Genomic DNA, 18,425 nt, shown 5'->3' with positions numbered 1-18,425 from the left:
AGGCCATGATTTGTTCTGGACCTTGGCCAGAGAAGTGGCTTCAGTGACAGTGGCCAGGCGTCAACTCAGGTTGCGAAATTGGTCTGCTGACACAGTTTCCAAAGCCAGTCTTACCAAGATGCCCTTTTAAAGGCTCACTCTTGTTTGGGATCGAGTTGGCCAGTTAATGTGGCGAGTCTCCGGTGCCTCAGTTGCCGGAGGATAAGAAACAATTACAGCGTCCCTTTGATATGAGGGCTCATTTCCAGGGTTTCAGACATTTACGTCCCTAGAGAGGGATGACCTTTCAGCGGACTTGGCCTTTCGGTAGGTCTCAGGCCTTCGTCCCCGGCAGGCCAAGATAGGAGTGGGATTCCCGAGCTTCCTATTGAAGGTTTGCTGACCCACCTTCAGGAGCAGGAAATAGAGGGGCGTCTCTCTCTCTCTTTTATCAGTGGTGGGTCGACATCACATCAGACCAGTGGGTCCTGGAGCTGATACGCAAAGGGTATGCACTGGAATTTCGCAGTATTCCTTGGGATGTGTTCATGGTGTTCTCCCAGGATAAGCAGGATGGTAGTCCTCAGGAGCCCCACCCGCCACCCCGCGGAGTTGGGTCCACTTATGTTTATTATCTTATTTTTTCGCTTGCGTTTTTTGCTACAAACGAGACTGAAGGGAGACCCCTGTGGACACAGGGATCATGGCATACTCACCCATATGTGAGGACTACATCCTGCTGTCCTGGGAGAACACCTGTTACAGGTAAGCAACTCTGCTTTCCCTTGCTACTTCCCACAGAAGAAGCAGGCAGTGGAGTTTATGCTTCAGAGGCTCCTCAGACTGAGGGCTGTGGTTCCGGTGCCCACAACTCAAAGTATGGGGCAATATTCCATTTATTTTGTTGTGCCCAAGAAAGAGGGCTCCTTTTGTTCCATCTTGAATCTCAAGAGGGTCAACCGTCACTTGAAGGTGACTCATTTTTTGAACGGAAATCTTATGCTCTGTAATAATGGCGGTGCATTTGGGGGAATTTCTGACCTCCTTGGATCTGTCAGAGGCTTACCTTCATATTCCTATCCGATTTCAACACCAACGCTTTCTACACTTTGCAGTATTGAGGCGCCATTATCATTTTCGGGCACTGCCTTTTCGTCTAGCCACCGTTCCCAGAACATTTTCCAAGATTGTGGTGGTGGTGGTAGTGTCGGCCTTGCGAAAAGAAGGAATCCTGGTGCATGCATATTAGGATGACTGGCTGATTTGAGCAAAGTCTCAGGAAGAAAGCTGCCTGGTGACACACAGGGTGATCTCCTTTTTGCAGGAGCTCGGTTGAGTGGTAAACCTGAACAAGAGCAGTCTTCAATCATCCCAGTTGTCGGTGTATCTGGGGGTCCAGTTCGACACTGGATAGGGCAGAGGTTTCCTACTGGAAGTTTGGATCCAGATAATGATGACTCAAGTGTGTCAGTTGATGAACACCATACACCCGACGGTGTGGTCCTACCTACAGGTACTCTGCTTGATGGCAGCTACCCTGGAAGTGGTACTGTAGGTAAGGGCACATGTATGTCCTCTTCAGTGCTCTCTGCTATCTCGTTGGAACCCACAATCTCTGGATTATGCGGTCTGGCTCCACTTTCTGATGGAAATCTGTTCTAACTTCCATTGGTGGTTGCAGGAGGATCATCTGAGAAAGGTAGTTCCCTTGTCCTCTCCAGTCTGGTTAGTACTCACAACAGATGTGAGTCTCCACGGTTGGGGGGCTCACTGTCTAGAGTTATCAGCCCAGGGGCCCTGGAATGCCAAAGAGTGCCGCTGGAACACAAATCACCTGGAGGCCTGGGCGGTATGGCTGGCATGTTTGCAGTTCAGCCACAGGCTGTGCAATCAAGCGATTCATGCGATGTTGGACAACACAACTATGGTGGCCTATATCAATCGCCAGGGAGCAACCAAGAGCCAGCAAGTGTCACAGGAAATAGACCAACTGATGGAATGAGCGGAAGGTCATCTGTAGATGTCCCCTGCCTCTCACATTGCAGGAAGAGACAACATAAGAGCAGACTTTCTCATCAGGGAGAGTCTGAACCCAGGAGAGTGGGTGTTGTCTGCCGAGGCATTTCAGCTGATTATGGATCGCTGGAGCCTTCTGTTCCTAGACCTGCTGGCGGCTTCTCGAAATGAAAAGGTTCCTTACTTCTACAGTTGCAGTAGGGATCCATGGTCCCTGGGAATAGGTGGCCTTCGTACAGTTCTGGCCAAAAGACAGATTGTTTTATTCCTTTCCTCCGTGGCCTTTGCTGGGATGGATAATTTGCAAGATCAAAGGCCACAGGGGGCTAGTACTGTTGGTGTTTCTATTGGTGTTTGAGGTAGTTGTGGGGTGGATCCTTGGGCCGGTGGCAGACGATCATGCCCCTGGGGGAAGATCCCAAGAGGGACCAACAGTCAGGCTCAGAGTATGGAGACAGACACACACTAGTTCTTTTATTAAACAGTATATTGAACCACCAGAGGTGGCAGTAATGAGCTGGAAATGCCCGGCAGGGCTGTAGCCCCTCAGGTACTGGAACAGTGATCCTGGACAACTGAGCTGTAGAGAAACTGAATATAGTGAGTAGGCAGGGTATGCAGAGTTCAGGAACAGAGCCTTGATGGTAACACTCACACAATAGTCTCTAGAAATAGTCCAGGTGTTGGAATAAGTTAGGCCCTTGAGGAGCGAGTACCTGGTTCCAGGGAAAGCTCTGAGAGAGAGAAGGTGACTCACTGGTGTAGTAGGCAGCGATGACTTCCAGGCAGAATAAGTATTCAGCAACCAGTCCGGGAACATGGGCCCTCGAGGAGCGAGTACCAGTTCCTGACTGTGACCTGAAAAACAAATAGAGCGAGGCCCCCGAGGAGTGGGTACCCCTGGTAAGTCCAAGGAGGCAGAGTAGCTTAGAACGTATCCTGATCCCATTTTTTGATAACTCGATTAGTTAGCGGTTTCTAAGACCTTATATATCTGGTACTGATGACATCATCTCAGGGGGATGCCCCTGAGGTTCGTGCCACTGCTGGTATATCAGTCAGGGCTGCGCGTGCGCCCTTAGGCCCTTGAGCATCATGGTGGATCGCAGCATCGAGCCGCTCCGGGGATGCCAGAGGAAGACGGCAGAGAGACATCGCGGCAGCCAACCTTCCACTTGAGCAAGAGGGAGTCACCAAGGAGGTGAGGAGGGCGGAGTGGAGACGTCGAGCAGCGACGGTCGCAACAAATACTCTTGGTGGTGCCAGACTGGCCCATGCATCAGTGGTAAGCAGATTTGTGACCACTCCTAGTGGAGGCCCCCCTTTGTCTTCCGCTGCACATGAATCTGCTCAGCTGGAACTACTTCTTCACAAGGATCCAATTCGATTCTGTCTTAAGGTTTGGCCCTTGAAAGGACTCACTTGTTACAGCGTGGTTATTCCTCTGTGGTGATTGCCACTTTACTCCACGCTCACAAGTTCTCCACTTCCTTGGCTTATGTGCAGGTTTGGAGAGTTTTTGAGGCCTGGTGTGAGGAACAGGGTGTTCTTCCTCATTCAATTAAGATCCCTTATTCTGGATTTTTTGCAGGATGGATTGAATAAAGACTTGGCCCTTAATTCCTTGAAGGTGCAATTTGTGGCTCTTGCCTGTTTCAGAGGCCTGTTTGAATGGTGTTTCCTTGTCTCATCTTGATGTGGCCTGTTTTTTTGAAGGGAGTGAGGCACCTTATGCCTCCCTTGAGTTTACCGGTTTAGTTGTGGAATTTTAATTTGCTGCTGGACATTTTGGTGGGCCCTACATTCCGACCACTGCGTAGACTTTCTTTATGGTTATTGACTTTGAAGACTGTGTTTCTGGTGGTAATATGTTCTGCACATTGGATTTCTGAGTTGCAGGCCTTGTCTTGCCAGGAGTCGTTTCTTCGGGTGACTCCGGTGGCGTAACAGCTGCATACTGTTCCATCCTTCTTGCCTAAGGTAGTCTTGGAATCTCATTTGAATCAGTCTAGCTCCTTGCTATCCCTGAATAAGGTCAGGGATGTGGAGGAGTTTCACCTTTTGTGCTCCTTGGATGTTAAGCGTCTTATTGTGCGGTATCTGGAGGTCTCCTGAGTCTTTTTTCATGGCGGCAGTAAGCAGGGTGCTCCGGCTTCACAGGCTACCATAACTTGTTGGATTAAGGAGGTAGTCACAGCTGCATATGTGGATGCTGGAAAGCCGTTGCCTACTCAGGTTAGGGCTCATTCCACTAGGGCCCAGGCAGTGTCATGGATGGTTGTTAGTCTGTTTGTCTCCCATTAATATCTGCTGAGCTGCGACATGGTCCTCCATTATACTCTTTCCAGGTTTTACCATCTGGATGTGCAGGCTTGGGAGGATGCAGCCTTTGCATGTGTGGTGTTGACTGTACCGCAGACAGCCTTCCACCCTGTTGGGGAATTCCTTTGATACATCCCACTGGTCCTGAGTCCATCTGTCTACATGCTAGGAAATGGAGAAATTACTTTCCTGATAATTTTGTTTTCCTTAGTGTAGACTTATGGACTCGGCTTCCCACCCTCGGTTGCTTCATGAGTGTGCCAATAGTCCTCCTCTGGGGCTCTGGGTCCCAAGGGATTATTGGTAAGTGTTCATCCAGTCCCTAGTTTGGGGTATCTAGAATCTTATGTGTGTTCAGTGTTTATGGTTGTTGAGTACAGTTCTGTTCTTAATTAAGTTTTTTGCTAGTCTGTACACAGTTGCTTTTGAAGAGAATACTGACAGGTTGGGGTCACTGCAGGGTTATATATATATACTGTGACATCAGCTTTCTCCATCTCTATTTGCTGGCAGGGGAACATAAACCCACTGGTCCTGAGGCCATCTGTTTACACTAAGGAAAACAAAATTATCACGTAATTAATTTCTCCATTTTCTGTGATAAAGCGTGTGAAGACTTCTTAATCAAGATATTTATTTATTTAAATGTATTACCTGTCGTCTTAAATACACAATTCACCCAAGTTGGTCCCTGATTATTTTTATACTTTAATTATAGAAATGTTCCAGAAGTTTTCTTTCTCAATTGAAATGTAGAGTATGTTGTGTAGATTTAATTAAACAAACTCCTACTTGAATGCATTTTGATTTGCATTTTTTAGACAGTAGAATGTGAGAAATGTACAGGGTGTGGAGACCTGTACAAAGCAGTGTATGTTACTAGTGTTTTCAAGCAGTATTCTCAAGTCTTTATAGTAGCTTGCTGTTAATGATCTCTGTGAAGAAAACATCTCATCCTTAATTCATGAAGGCAGTAGCTGACTGAAAAATCTTTGTCCCTAAGATTTTACTAATGTAAGCAGAAATGTGTTTTAGTGGTGCTTGTTTTCCCTATTATAGCTTTAAAAATGAGTATCTGGCACTTTTCCAGGAAACTTGTAACATCCATTCAGACTAATCAAGATGTTTGGAACTGAACTGAATGTTCTCTTCAGCTTGTAATACAGTTAAGTCATCATCATACTTTCCCATTTGCTGGTATAGTAAGTTTCAGTGATCCTCCATTTTTACCGTTGTGATCACAGTAGCTTGTTGCTCTGTACAACCAACATAAAAATGAGGAGAAACTGTGATCTTCATAATTTGTTCTATATTGCCTATCTGCTGTATAAATTCATTCTTTGATGTTGTTTCATATACACTGTAATGTCTGCAAAAAGGGATTTTAACCCTATTCCAAAATATTTTTCTACAGCTACTGAATGAAAACATGCTGCAAATCAGTACACCTCAGGCATGAGTTCTCACAAGTTTTCTTTTTATACTGATGTAAACATTAAAGATTAGCTTGGATTTTTAAGTCTCAAAGCAAGTTCTGGGTTTCTTGGTGCACTATACACTGTCTTTTCTGAATGAATAAACTAATATCTCAACCCTACCACACAGAAATGAGTAACTTGATATATATCTTTTGCCTTATAAGGCAGGTCTATTTCCTTGTTTCTGGTCTTCCATTCCATCTCTCTATTTCCCTCAATTCAATTTTTATTTTTTTTTAATTTTATACTGCGTGATTGAAAAACATTCTATGCGGCTTATACAAGCACATATATAATCAAATTGCAAACATCACAACAGTTTTAAAACATTAAATTACATTAGTATATAACAATAAACAAAATAAGTAAAATACATTTCAAATATTTCTTATCCACTCAAATATCAGTTAATACATTAAATATTACCAAAGACGTCTTTAAATAAGCTTTAAGCAGCTTGCAAAAAATATCAGTAATTGACCGCAGATCTTTAGGCAGAGAATTCCAAAGGCTCGGGCCAATAATAGAGGAGGCTCGTGAGCATGTCCTTATTAATTTGTACCTTTTAAAGCAATTGGCTATAGTTATAGCTGGAACATACCATGTGAGTAACTCAGACAGATAAGATGGAACTTTGCCAGAAATAACCTTGAATGCCAATACTTACATTTTAAATGTAACTAGCAACTGAACCCATTCTATGCCCGGGCGGCGAGCCTTTTTATTGGCACATCTGCTCTTGTTTTGAGCTGAATTTCCCTAGAAATTCACTATGAGTGTCCCTTCCACATACACATACCCTCATACAGGCTCCCTCACTCTCTGGCACACACACACATCCCCCTCATATAGGCTCCCTCTCTGAAACCCACAGTCAAGCATCCCACGCACTCCCCCTCTTACCAACCAAGCTGTCTCTCGCACTCCCCCACACCCACTCTCCTCTCTCATACACACACATTCTCTCTCACTGGCATCCCCCAACCCTCTCTTACCTCCCATGCTCTGTCACCCCCCTCTCTCACATACATATTCTCTCACACCCTCCCCACACCATGCTCTCTGTCACCCCCCCCTCACACACACACATTCTCTCTCACCGGCATCCTCCCCTATGCTCTCTCACACCCTCCCCACCCCCCTCTGACCAACCATGCTCTCTGTCACACCCCCTCTCACTCTCTCTCTCACACACACACACACACACACACTCACTCACTCACTCACTCTCTCTCACACACACACCCCTCCCCTCATATAGGCTCCCTGTTTCTGAAACCCACACTCAAGCATTCCCCCACCCACCCTATCTTACCTCACATGCTCTCTCTCACACCCTTCCCACCCACCTCTCACCAACCATGCTCTCTATCACCCCCCTCTCTCACACACACATTGTCTCTCACCGGCATCGCCCCGCCCCATGCTCTGTCTCACACCCTCCTGCTCTCTCTCACCCTTCCCTCCCCTACAAACATTATCTCTCACCGGCAAGCCGCGGGATCCGCAGCGGAGATGAAGGCCCGGTGCCGTTCACGACACATGGGGGGGCCTTCCATTTTCGGCGTGATCAGAAAATAGCAGCGGAGACCCCGGCATGCCATGAACGGAGCGCGTCCCGCGGCACATGCTCTGTTCGCGGCGAAGATGAAGGCCCGGGCACGCCGATTACGGCACACAGGGGCCTTCCTCCTCGCCACGAACGGAGCGGGATATGCTCCGTTCGCGCATGCCAGGGTCTCCTCTGCTATATTCTGCCTCTCCCGCGATGGCCGCTGTCCTTCCTACCTGTGCAGTTTGAGCTGCCTGTGCCATCTATCGGCAGGCTGGGAAACATGCAGCCTGATACATTATAGCGCCATCTATCGGCGGGCTGCGGAACATCCGTGATCACTGACAGACACACTCCAAGCCCGATATATTATGGATTCTTTGAATCTGTAACCATGTAATTTTACTAAAGATGGTGTGATATGTTCGCCATGCCACACAAGTAAAATTAAATGAGCTATGGCATTTTGTAATAATTGAATTGCTTTCAGATAAGATTTAGGTATTCAGGGAATTATTATAATCTAGCATTGTCACAAAAATGTTTGGATAACGTTTCTAAAATCAGTGATTGGCAAAATATAGCATAAATGGCATAATAAATGGAATTTTAAAAAACCTACATGGGTTAATTTATGAATATGTGATAAACCAGAAAGATTTGATTCAAAATAAAAGCCTAAATTCCTGAAAGAATTCACAAATGGAACATCAGTGCTATCAACAGCTATTGTCATTCCTATTGCTTGTAAAGAGGTGTGAGAGAACCACATGGCCTCCTTTTTAGAAAAATTGCTCTGCAGACTTAATAATTTGCACAAGAGTAGATGATAAATGTTGTTGCACTGGAAAAAAACAGCTAGAAGTCATCAGCATAGATGCAACCCCCCCCCCCCAAAAAAAAAACAAACAAACCCCAAAACAGATTTATCCAATATGAAAACTAACGGACTGATATAATATTAAAAAGAGTGGCTGAAAAGACAGACCCTTAAGTGTTCAGCTTCTTTCTTTTCTCTCCCCTCTAGTTACTGATCAACTTGCAAATTAAATAAAACTGAGCATATTTTGGACAGTCATTCTTTTTTAATGTTTTATAATTCATATAAAATGTACATATGTCAATTTACAAAGAAGTGACTTGCCATTTTGGGCCATGCAACTAAAATACATTTACCTACTTGCTCTCACATTCCAGGTTACTGCACACATGGAAAGAATATTGAGGTGAACTAACATTGTTCTCATTCTCTCCATGCAAGGCTGCCATAGGTGGCAGTAGTCATCCTATCATGTTAGTGTGCAACAGGACAAAGAACTTTTTTTTTTTTTTTTTTTTAATAAGTTAGTTGTTGTTCATAGTTTTAAAAATTAGGTTGCCATTTGCTGATCCTGTTTATAATAGTTACAATGGACTTAGAAACACACATTTATAATATATGCATGTGATGATATGGGAGCATTTTTCTTCGCATAAATTGTTGGGAGTTTTCGTCTTAATGTCCAGCTTGAAGGAAGTTTAAATGTGTATCATGCAAATAAGGGGGAGACTATGAAAAGATTCTACAATATACTGAATTTTATACTTATTACTGTTTTATAAACCAGAAAAAAATTAAGTGAAAAGATTGAGTGAATAATAGCTGTATTCATAAAACAGTGAACGAATATAGCTTCACTTCATTTGTCATGATGCTGATAGTCGTTACACATCTATTTAAAAACTCAGAAAAATGTTTCAAAACAAAACCACTTTATATAATGCTCCATCTTTAAATTTTATAAATCTTCACAAAAATACAAAAACACTCCACCGTATCAAAAAATCTGTAAGTCCTTTACTACTCCATTTTAACCCTAATCACATTAAAATAAATCACCCCAACATGGGATCCTTGTTTCAGTGAAGACTTGGCTTCTTCAGGGAGTTATTACAGTGGTCAGCAGTGACTTATTTCAAATATCTCTAGCATCTCTTTCCGATTTGTCACAAAATAACAATTTACTGACAGCACCTGCAAACTTGAGTGCAGGCTGCAAAGCTTCAATTGTTTGTCATTCACAAACATGCGGTGGTTAAAGGTTTTCTATTCTCTTCTAGTTGAAGCATGCAACTCCATCAGGTCCAATCGTGCAAAAAATTGCACACCTGACAACTATTTCTTGTCACAATTATGCTTATGTATATAGACTGGAATTTATTTATTTTTTTGGGGGTTGGGGGGGGGGGGGGTGGGAAGGGCTAGGGTAGAGAGAGCCCAGCAGTTATCTAAACTATATCTATTTGATGCCAGTAAATCAAGCATGCTCATTCAATTTCAGATCATAGATTGTGATGTATTAAGCATTTTACCCATAGACACACAATAAAAATTAAACCTTTAGTACATCTGGCCCTTAGTGTGGTACTTCCTATATTTCTGCTGATTGATACAACAAAATAAAGCAAGGAATTGTATGCAGTATGCCTGCAGAAATTACTAGGGCTTCTGTGTAGTTTTCCTGTTATAAATGGGATAATTGAATTTTATTTATTGAATTATGTATCACGTATTGAAAAACTACTTCTTCCCTAACTGATTTCTCTGTGTGGCTTTCAGGTCCAGTAAATGAGGACAAGCTCATCATTATGGTCTTCTGTTAGTTTTCTGTGTAAAGCACTTTAAATATATATGTCCTACGAGATCCACTGTTATATACGCTATAGTTGCAATCAACCCTGTTGTGTAACTGTAGAGTACATAACAGTTGATTTCATAAGACCTAAAACACATCTCTTGTGCCAGACCCTAGCCATTGACCAAACTGGTCAATCACAGGAACCAATCCAAAACAAAGATGCTGGCCTCCACCAGTCTGCAGGGAGTGGGTTATTTAAAATAACACACATTCCTCAGCAGCAGTTAATTGTAAGGAGATATTTTAGTCCTCGCTCTGCTCATGGATGAACCATGATGCCAGATTTGTTTCTGTGAACTTAAGACATCTGTTAGCACAATGTTAAAACATTTTGTATGGTGTAGATGAGTTTAGGATAGTGTCCCATGGCAGAGCTTTCAAGATCTATTTTGTATATTGAAGACCCCTTTCTTTTCATATAGTTGCCCTTTATTTAAATTGTGATCTTACTATTTATTCAGCCTGTCGTTATCAAGCTACAGTTTCATACAGTACTATCCTTGGAAGCAGTGAAGTGTACAGAGTGTTTTCAGGTTATATATAGTAAAGAACTTTAGGGTATATTTTCTGTTTGGTTTTGTGTGCACTTTTCCCCCATCAATTTTTCACACTAGCAGTTAAATCTGCAAAGGAATAAATTTGTCATTACCACCATGCATAGAATGCTTGTGGCATGTGTAAATGCAGATGTGATGAAGTGGTCTAGTATGCAATGTTCAGCCTACTGTGTTTATACATTTTCAGCAAATTACATTCCTTCACCATTACTATTATTTTTTCTGGTACTAGCTTTAGGGTGATGTCTGTAGTAATTATCTTTTTTTTTCCACTTTACATTCCTGTCCAACTAAGAGAAATCTGTTTTGAGAAGTAGGCTATTTACTGGTTCCCATCATGTATTTTGATGGCCATATTCAGATTTTGTTGTAAGGATGATATATTTTAATTTTTTAATTGTAATAAATTATCCTTAGTGATGCACTGACCTTGTTTTTCTTTCTCCTTGTTTCCACAGGGATTTACGGTTCAACAGAATTAAAGAAATCCAACCTGGGGCATTTAGACGTCTTAAAAACCTTAACACACTGTAAGTGCATTTTATTTTTTATCTATAGTTAGGTGACTAAGTTTCAGAATGGAGAGAGTCAAAATTCAACAGGTTGAAAGTGTATATTGAAGAATTATCTGAATTTGTTGCTTCCCTTTTTGGTATCATTTTCTTTTGTTATAAGTTTTGAACTGTGCTTAACTGAATGAATATAAAACATTTTAAGTATATTATAGTAATACAAACAGATTGTAGTAGGTTTCCAGAGGACTAGTCCTGTTAGTCTATAATACTAAACACACAGAAGCTGGTGGCACCTTATAGACTTTCAAGGACCTCAGAAGCTTATGTCTCAATAAATCTGTTAGTCTATAAGGTGCCCCTGGCCTCTGTGGTGTTTATATCATAATAGGGAAACTTCTGAACATTTTTTAAATGTGAGATTTAACTTTTTGGTTTAGCCAGTGTCCTAAAGGTTTCATGCACCCACTCAATGCACAATTAAGCTCTGGAATTCATTGATGTGGTTAAGGCATGTAGCAGGGTTTAAAAAAGTTTGGATAAGTTCCTGGAGAAGAAGTATATAAACTGCTATTAATCAGAAGGGAATAGCCACTGCTTGTTGCCGGCATTAGTAGCATGGGATCTGTTTAATATTTGGATACTTGCCAGATACTTTTGACTTGGATTGGCTGAGGTTGGAGACATGATACTGGACTTGATGGACACTTGGTCTGAGCCAGTATGGCATATCATGTTCTTATGTTCAATGGGAATCGGGTAGCAGGGCATAAAGGAGGTAATTTTCAGAACTTTCGCACAGTTGCAAAGTCCGCACCTTTGCCATCAGATGGAGACTGAGCAAAAGCTGACATCACGAAAATAGTCCTACTAAATATCAGCCCGCCAGTATTCTCCAGCAGATGGTGGGCATGCACTGGGGCTTGCCAGAGGAAAAAAAATAGAAGAAAAAGAAGACATCTAGAAGAAGGCCTGATTTTAAAAGCCAGGTGCGGAAGGGGTGGAGTCAAGATGGCGTTGCAGTTGGCAGCATAGCGATTTCCTCTGGCATTTTTTCCTTCTATATTGAATTTCTTTTTGATCTTGATGGCTCTGAAATGAAAGGGGAAGCAGAGAACTTACCTCTCAACGTCCTCGCTACCCCCAGGGCAAAAAACCATCCCGCAATGTGCCACCAAACCATTGGAAGAAGGTTTGAGTTCTCCGGCTGCTGGCTCCGTGGAGAGAGACCACGAACTGGCTTCGAAGTTACATTCTCTCAGCCCGGACCAGAGATTACCTCCTGCCGAGCGCGAAACCTCGGCGCCTTGCCTGATCGGCAGTCCCGATGTGGATGTACATCTTGATCGAGCAGAGGGGGCTGCGTTGGGGGAGCAAGATGCCCGATGGGATCGGAGTAAATTCCGCTGGAGGCCTAGGGCTGGAAATGGAGGGTAATTTGGTCAGCCGAAGAGGTGAGGAACTATCTTTTATTACCCCCATTATACCCAGCGAAGTGGTGAACATCAAGAAACCGGAGGTAATCACTTTAGAGGCCCTATGGTCTCTAACTTCAAGCCTGGCAAAGTCTTTAAATGAATGTTCCACAAATATTGGTGTCTTATCCTCTCAGATGTGTTTGCTCAATGAAAATTTTGGGAAATCTAAATTGGATGTAAAAGAAAAGTTTCAGAAAATGGAAGAAGAAATTAAGCATGTAAAAACAGTTCAGACAACCATGGTACAGAACATTGAGGCTATTAATAGAAAAATAGAAAATCTTGAGAACGCTGCGAGACATTTAAATTTAAGGTTATTGAATTTTCCCAGAGTTGTAGGAGAGTTACCTCGAATGACTGTAAAGAGATACTTCATGGAAGTTCTAGAAATTACCACTGAAAGAACTCCTCCTCTGGATAAAGTATTTTTTCTCCCTCTTTGCAATATTCAACAAAGACAAATAATAACCCCCAATGTTCTAGAAAGTTTAACGGAATTTTTAGAATCATCAGCTTATGAAATCGCAGAGAGACCTACGCTCCTAATCTCATTCTTTAATGAAAAGGATATGGGAGATATTATGCGGGCCTATTTCAACAAGGCCAGTAAAAGTTTTATGGGAGCCGTGGTAAGAATTTATCCAGATGTTACTAAAATAACACAACAGAGAAGAAAAGCGTTTCTGGATTTAAAATCTGAGGTGCTTGCTTTGGGAGCGACTTTTTTTTTACGCTTCCCATGCAAATGCATCGTGAAATATAAAGAGGACACATTTTTTATCAACCAGAACATTTAAAAAGCTTTGTGGAAGGAAAGAAAGCTTTTCATCAACTAAGCATTAATGTTTCTGGTCTTGAGTAAAATATATGGTTAGACAATGCAATTATATGATATATGAATTTCCATAGGATTTCTCCTTGATTTTGCTGTACCCACCCCCTCAATATTAGTGGTCTAATGGGTGTTACATTTGGAGCAATTATTTGATTTGTTTCCTGTATTTTGAAATTTACTTTGTATTGTCTCTATGTAATGCCATGTTGCTGTTTCAAAGTGGATACTTTGAATATTTTTGTTAAAAATTAATAAAGAGATAAAAAAAAAAAGCCAGGTGCATGTAAAAATCACCACTTACATACGTGACTGGGCCCTGTGTGAGCCATAAACATTTTCAAAAGGGCCCGGCTATGCGCGTTAAGTGGTGATACGCGCATAAGGGCCAGGCCTTAAAAAAGGGGTATGCCTGGGGGTGTGGTCTGGGTGGGGAGGGGGTGGGATGGAGGCCGGCCGGGACAGTGGTCATTAGCCGCTCTCCTGGGAAACTGCGCATCAGCAGCCGGCGGTGGGCATAACCTAATTCTGCTCTGAGGAGCATTAAGTAAGAAAATAAAAAAATAAAAAAAAAATGAGGAAAGGTAGGTTAGGTTTAGGGGGTGGGAGGGGGAGGGGAAGGGGAAGGAAAGTTAGGCAGGGGGGTTAAGGAAAATCCCTCCCAGTCCGCTCCTTAATTGGAGTGGACTGGGAGGGAATTGGGGAAGGCCCCATTGTGTCACTGGGCGAAATTTGCAAAAAATTCCCCCCCCCCCCCCCACCGCACGGATTATAAAATCCAGAGCACATGTGTTTTAAAATCTAACCCATATATAGCACCGCATGCCTCCTGAGGTGATACTGTTTGGTCTCTCTCTCTCTCAGTAGCTTTCCGTCTAGTAGCCTTGGGTGGCGTGGACTTAAAAATAAAATAAAATAAGAAAAATAAAAAATTAGCAGTTGCAGGCTGAGAGAGCCTCTGTGGTATAGGCTTTTGCCCTCTCCCCCAGTAGTTGGGACCCATTCCTGCTCTCAGCCAGGGATGGCTAAGCTGAGGTAAAAGTTTTTACTTCATATATTTAAAAAAAAAAAAAAAAAAAAAAAAAGAGAGAGAAGAAAGAAGAAGAACTTGTTAGTGAAGAGTTTTCCTACCAGGTCTGTTTCCTTGGCGTTCAACTTTCCCGCTCACATCTCTGGGGAGTTTTGTAAAATGAGGCAGCTCAGGCACGGCGGGTTGAGCAGCCTTTTGGCTACGCCCTGCTCTCAGACTTCTCCTTTTTGGCGCATGGTAGGCCGCGGTGGTAGTTTGCGTGTTTTTTAGTGTTCATTGGCGCGCGCCTCAATGTGCATCTACTCTGCATTCCCTTTTGGGCGTGTGTATGTATCTGATCAGTTCTTTTGGATGTACATTTTGTGCGCCTAGTTTGGGCGAGCGTAGTAAATTATGTGTACCTGGATGCATGTTTTTTCTGCACCCAGTTTGGGTGTGCTATTTACACGCAGGTACCTAGGTGCACATTTTGTGCTTCTAGAATGATGCGTGCCTATACCTCTGTCTGAGAACATTACAACTATGGCACCGGTGGCAAAGAAGTCAAAGCACATATCTATTTGTGCTGCATTCATGCCACATCAAGGCGTTACAGCCAGAGCTTTCTACAAGCCTGTGTTAGCGCTACTTGGATCCTCCTGGGGATTTTCCTCCTTTTGATTTTGCCGACTATGGTCCATCTCCTCTGAGGGTAGTGGGACCGAAGGCACCACGATACTGGTGTTGCCTCCTTTGGTTGATCCACTGGTCGAATCTTCAGGGAGACTCACTCTCAGGATGTCAGGTTCAGGCCTGGGGCCTGCAATGGAGCCACCGTCCTTTCCTGGGTGGAATTCTTCCAGGAATTACAGACCTTTCTACAGGTTTGAATGGAAAATACCTACTAGTTTGGGTCCATGCGCTCAGTTTTCCTATGACCGTCACCATGGTCAAGCGCTGTGATGCAGCATGGTCTGACAAGGTTCAAATGCATGTGGATCAAGATGACACCGATGATGTTGGCGGTGGCTCCCCTGTGGAGGAAGGGGAGATTTTCCCCAGATTTGGAACCACATAGACCTCTGTTTCTTTCATACAGATGAGTTGCCGACCCTGATCTCTCAAACTTTGAAGACCCTTGGAGTGGCTGGAATCGGCTCCTTGGGGGTGCAGGAGGAGGACCTCATTTTGGCCACCTTATGCAAGACTTCATGTTTCTTTCCCCTGCTGGATGTGATTCAAGAGTTGATTGATCTAGACTGGGGTGCGCCAGAAGCCTCCTTTAAAGGGGGATGCGCCTTGGTGGGTTTATACCCCTTGGATCTTCAGGCAAGAGAGCAGTTGCATTTCCCTAAGGTGGATGATTTGCTGTGTTCTGTCATGAAATGAACCACCATTCCAGAACAGGGAGGTACAGCTCTTAAGGATGCTTGGGATAGGAAAATTGAATCTATCCTAAAGCAAGCCTTTGAGGTAGTGGTGGTGAACTTGCAAATTACTTCTTCTTGTGCTCTGGTAGCTCAAGCTACCTTGCGTCTTTCTCAAGAATCTAGCAGCACCACTTCAACATTGGATGTATGGGAGAACTGGGGGCTGCCTTTTTAGCTGATCGGGCTGTAACCTGGTTTTCACAGCTACTGGAGCTGTTTGTTATAGTGGCCAGACAACAGCTGTGGCTGTGCAACTGGTCAGCAGATACTTTTTCAAAGTCCAGTCTTACCAAGGTGCCCTTTAAGGATTCACTTTTGCTTGGTAGTGAGTTTGAGAAAATGGGAAATAAATGGGGGGAAATCTAGGACCCTCGCTTGCCAGAGGACAAGAAGCTGTTTTCCTAGGCTTTTCGGGCAAGTGGCTGCTCTCAAGACTAACAGTGTTTTCGGCTTTATGGGGAAGTTCTTCCTAGAGATGTCTTCCCTTCCGCAGATCTCAGTCCTTTTGCCCCCCCCCCCCCCCCCCAAGGCCTCGAAAGGATGTGGGCTTCAGAAGTGGAGCCTCTTTGTCTTCTCAGTGAAGATTTGCATGCTCACCTGTGGTGCAGGAGATAGGTGGGCACCTATCTCATTTTTATCACTGATGGGTCCAGATTACTTCGAATCAATGGGTCCTTGAAGTTGTTCGGGACAGATATGCTCTAGAATTTCTTTGCATTCCTCTGGATATCTTTGATATCTCCATGCAACTCCCCTCAGAAGAGGGTAGCACTGGAAACTTGGACCTGAAAGCCGTGATTCCCATTCCCGAATCACAGCAAAATATGGGCCATTAATCCTTTTTTTTTTTGTCATGCCCAAGAAGGAAGGCTCCTTTTGACCCATACTGGATCTCAAAAGAGTCAATCATCATCATTTGCAAGTTACTCATTTCAGGATGGAAACTGCGCTCTGTCATAATAGCAGTATAAGTAAGGGAAAACCTTGCATCTCTGGATCTCATGGAGGCATATCCTCATATTTCCATTTGATGGGAACATCAACATTTCCTTTGGTTTGCCATTCTGAATTGTCAGTTTCAGGGCTTGCCTTTCGGGCTGGCCACTGCACCTGGGACCTCTTCCAAAGGTCATGGTGGTAGCGGTGGCCTTACGCAAAGACAGCATTCTGGTTTACTCCTATCTGGACAACTGGTTGATTTGAGCCAAGAGTGTGGAAAAGTGTCTTCAGGCTTCTCGCAAGGTAGTTTAATTACTGCAGGAGCTAGACTGGGTGGTGAATCTGGTCGAGCAATTTGCAGCCAGCTCAGACTCTGGAGTATTTCAGAGTTCACTTCAATACAAAGCAGGGCAGAGTATTTCTGCTCAAGACACAAATCCAAAGGTTGATGGCTCGAGTTTGAACCCTCAAGAACACTATTGCCCAACCATATGGTCTTACACAGGTCCTGGGGTTGATGTCTGTCTGCCGCATTGGAAGATGTTCCCTGGGCAAGGGCATATATGCGACCTCTCAACGCATATTACTTTCCCGATGGAACCTGCAGTCACAGGACTATGCGGTGAGGCTGCTTCTACCATTGGAGGTGAGGTCTCAGTTGCACTGGTGGTTACAGGTGGATCATCTCAGGAAGGGAGTTTCCCTGGAGATGCCGGATTGGTTGGTGCTCACGACAGATGTGAGCTTTCTGGGTTGGGGGGCTCACTGACAGGAATTAATGGTGCAAGGTCTCTGGAATCCAGAGGAGCGGCAGTGGAGCATCAACCTATTGGACGTGTGGGCAGTTCAGTTAACATGCTTGTGGTTCAGTGAGCATCTAGGGGCTTGTGTGGTCTGAATAATGTCAGACAGTGCGATGACAGTGGCTTAAATCAATCATCTGGGTGGAACCAAGAGTCAACAGGTGTCAGAGGAAATAGATGTGCTCATGGTGTGAGCGGAGCAACATTTTCTAGGCATATCTATCTCTTACATTTCCAGAAAGAACAATTTGAGGGCCGACTTCCTCAGCATGAGAAACTTGGACCCAGGAGAATGGCAGCTGGCGGACGAAGCCTTTCAGCTCCTTGTGAACCACTGGAGCCGACCGGACCTAGACCTGTTGGCAACCTTCAACAATGTGAAAATTCCACGCTTTTTCAGTCGCAGTCGGGATCCAAAAGCACTGGGCATCGATGCTCTCATTCAGGAGTGGCCACCCAGTGCCCTGCAATATACATTCCTGCCATGGCCTCTGATAGGCAGGTTCATCTGGAAGAAGGCACGTCAAATCAACACCGTCCTTTTAGTGGCTCCAGATTGGAATCGGAGACCATGGTATGCCAATCTGCAGAGACTGCTGGTGGGCAGTCCCCTCAGGCTACTGCCTCAGGAGGATCTGTTGCGACAAGGACCCATTCTACATAAGGATCTGGGTCTATTTTCTCTTATGCTTGGCCATTGAAAGGGGGGGGAGGTATTTACCTGCTGTGATTTCCACCGTACTTTGGGCCAGGAAATTTTCCACTTCTCTAGCCCAGTGGTTCTCAACCTTTTTTTAGCCGGGACACACCTGACAGATGGTTTTCACATGCGTGACACAC

The 18,425-nt window shown here is 44.0% G+C and overlaps 1 protein-coding gene across 3 annotated transcripts in view; it reads left to right on the top strand.

The window, feature by feature from the left end:
- Positions 1 to 18,425, top strand: part of PXDN (peroxidasin) — a 275,495-nt gene that overhangs the window by 35,990 nt on the left and 221,080 nt on the right. For all 3 annotated transcript variants that reach the window (XM_029595788.1, XM_029595787.1, XM_029595789.1), the window contains exon 2: positions 11,041 to 11,112. In XM_029595788.1, coding sequence (XP_029451648.1) covers positions 11,041 to 11,112 — 72 coding nt within the window. The remainder of the gene's footprint in view (positions 1 to 11,040; positions 11,113 to 18,425) is intronic.

Source organism: Rhinatrema bivittatum, chromosome 3 (assembly GCF_901001135.1).
Source record: "Rhinatrema bivittatum chromosome 3, aRhiBiv1.1, whole genome shotgun sequence".
Lineage (NCBI taxonomy): Eukaryota > Metazoa > Chordata > Amphibia > Gymnophiona > Rhinatrematidae > Rhinatrema > Rhinatrema bivittatum.
The sequence above is the reverse complement of the archived record's forward strand: the minus strand, read 5'-3'. Positions and strand labels throughout refer to the sequence as shown.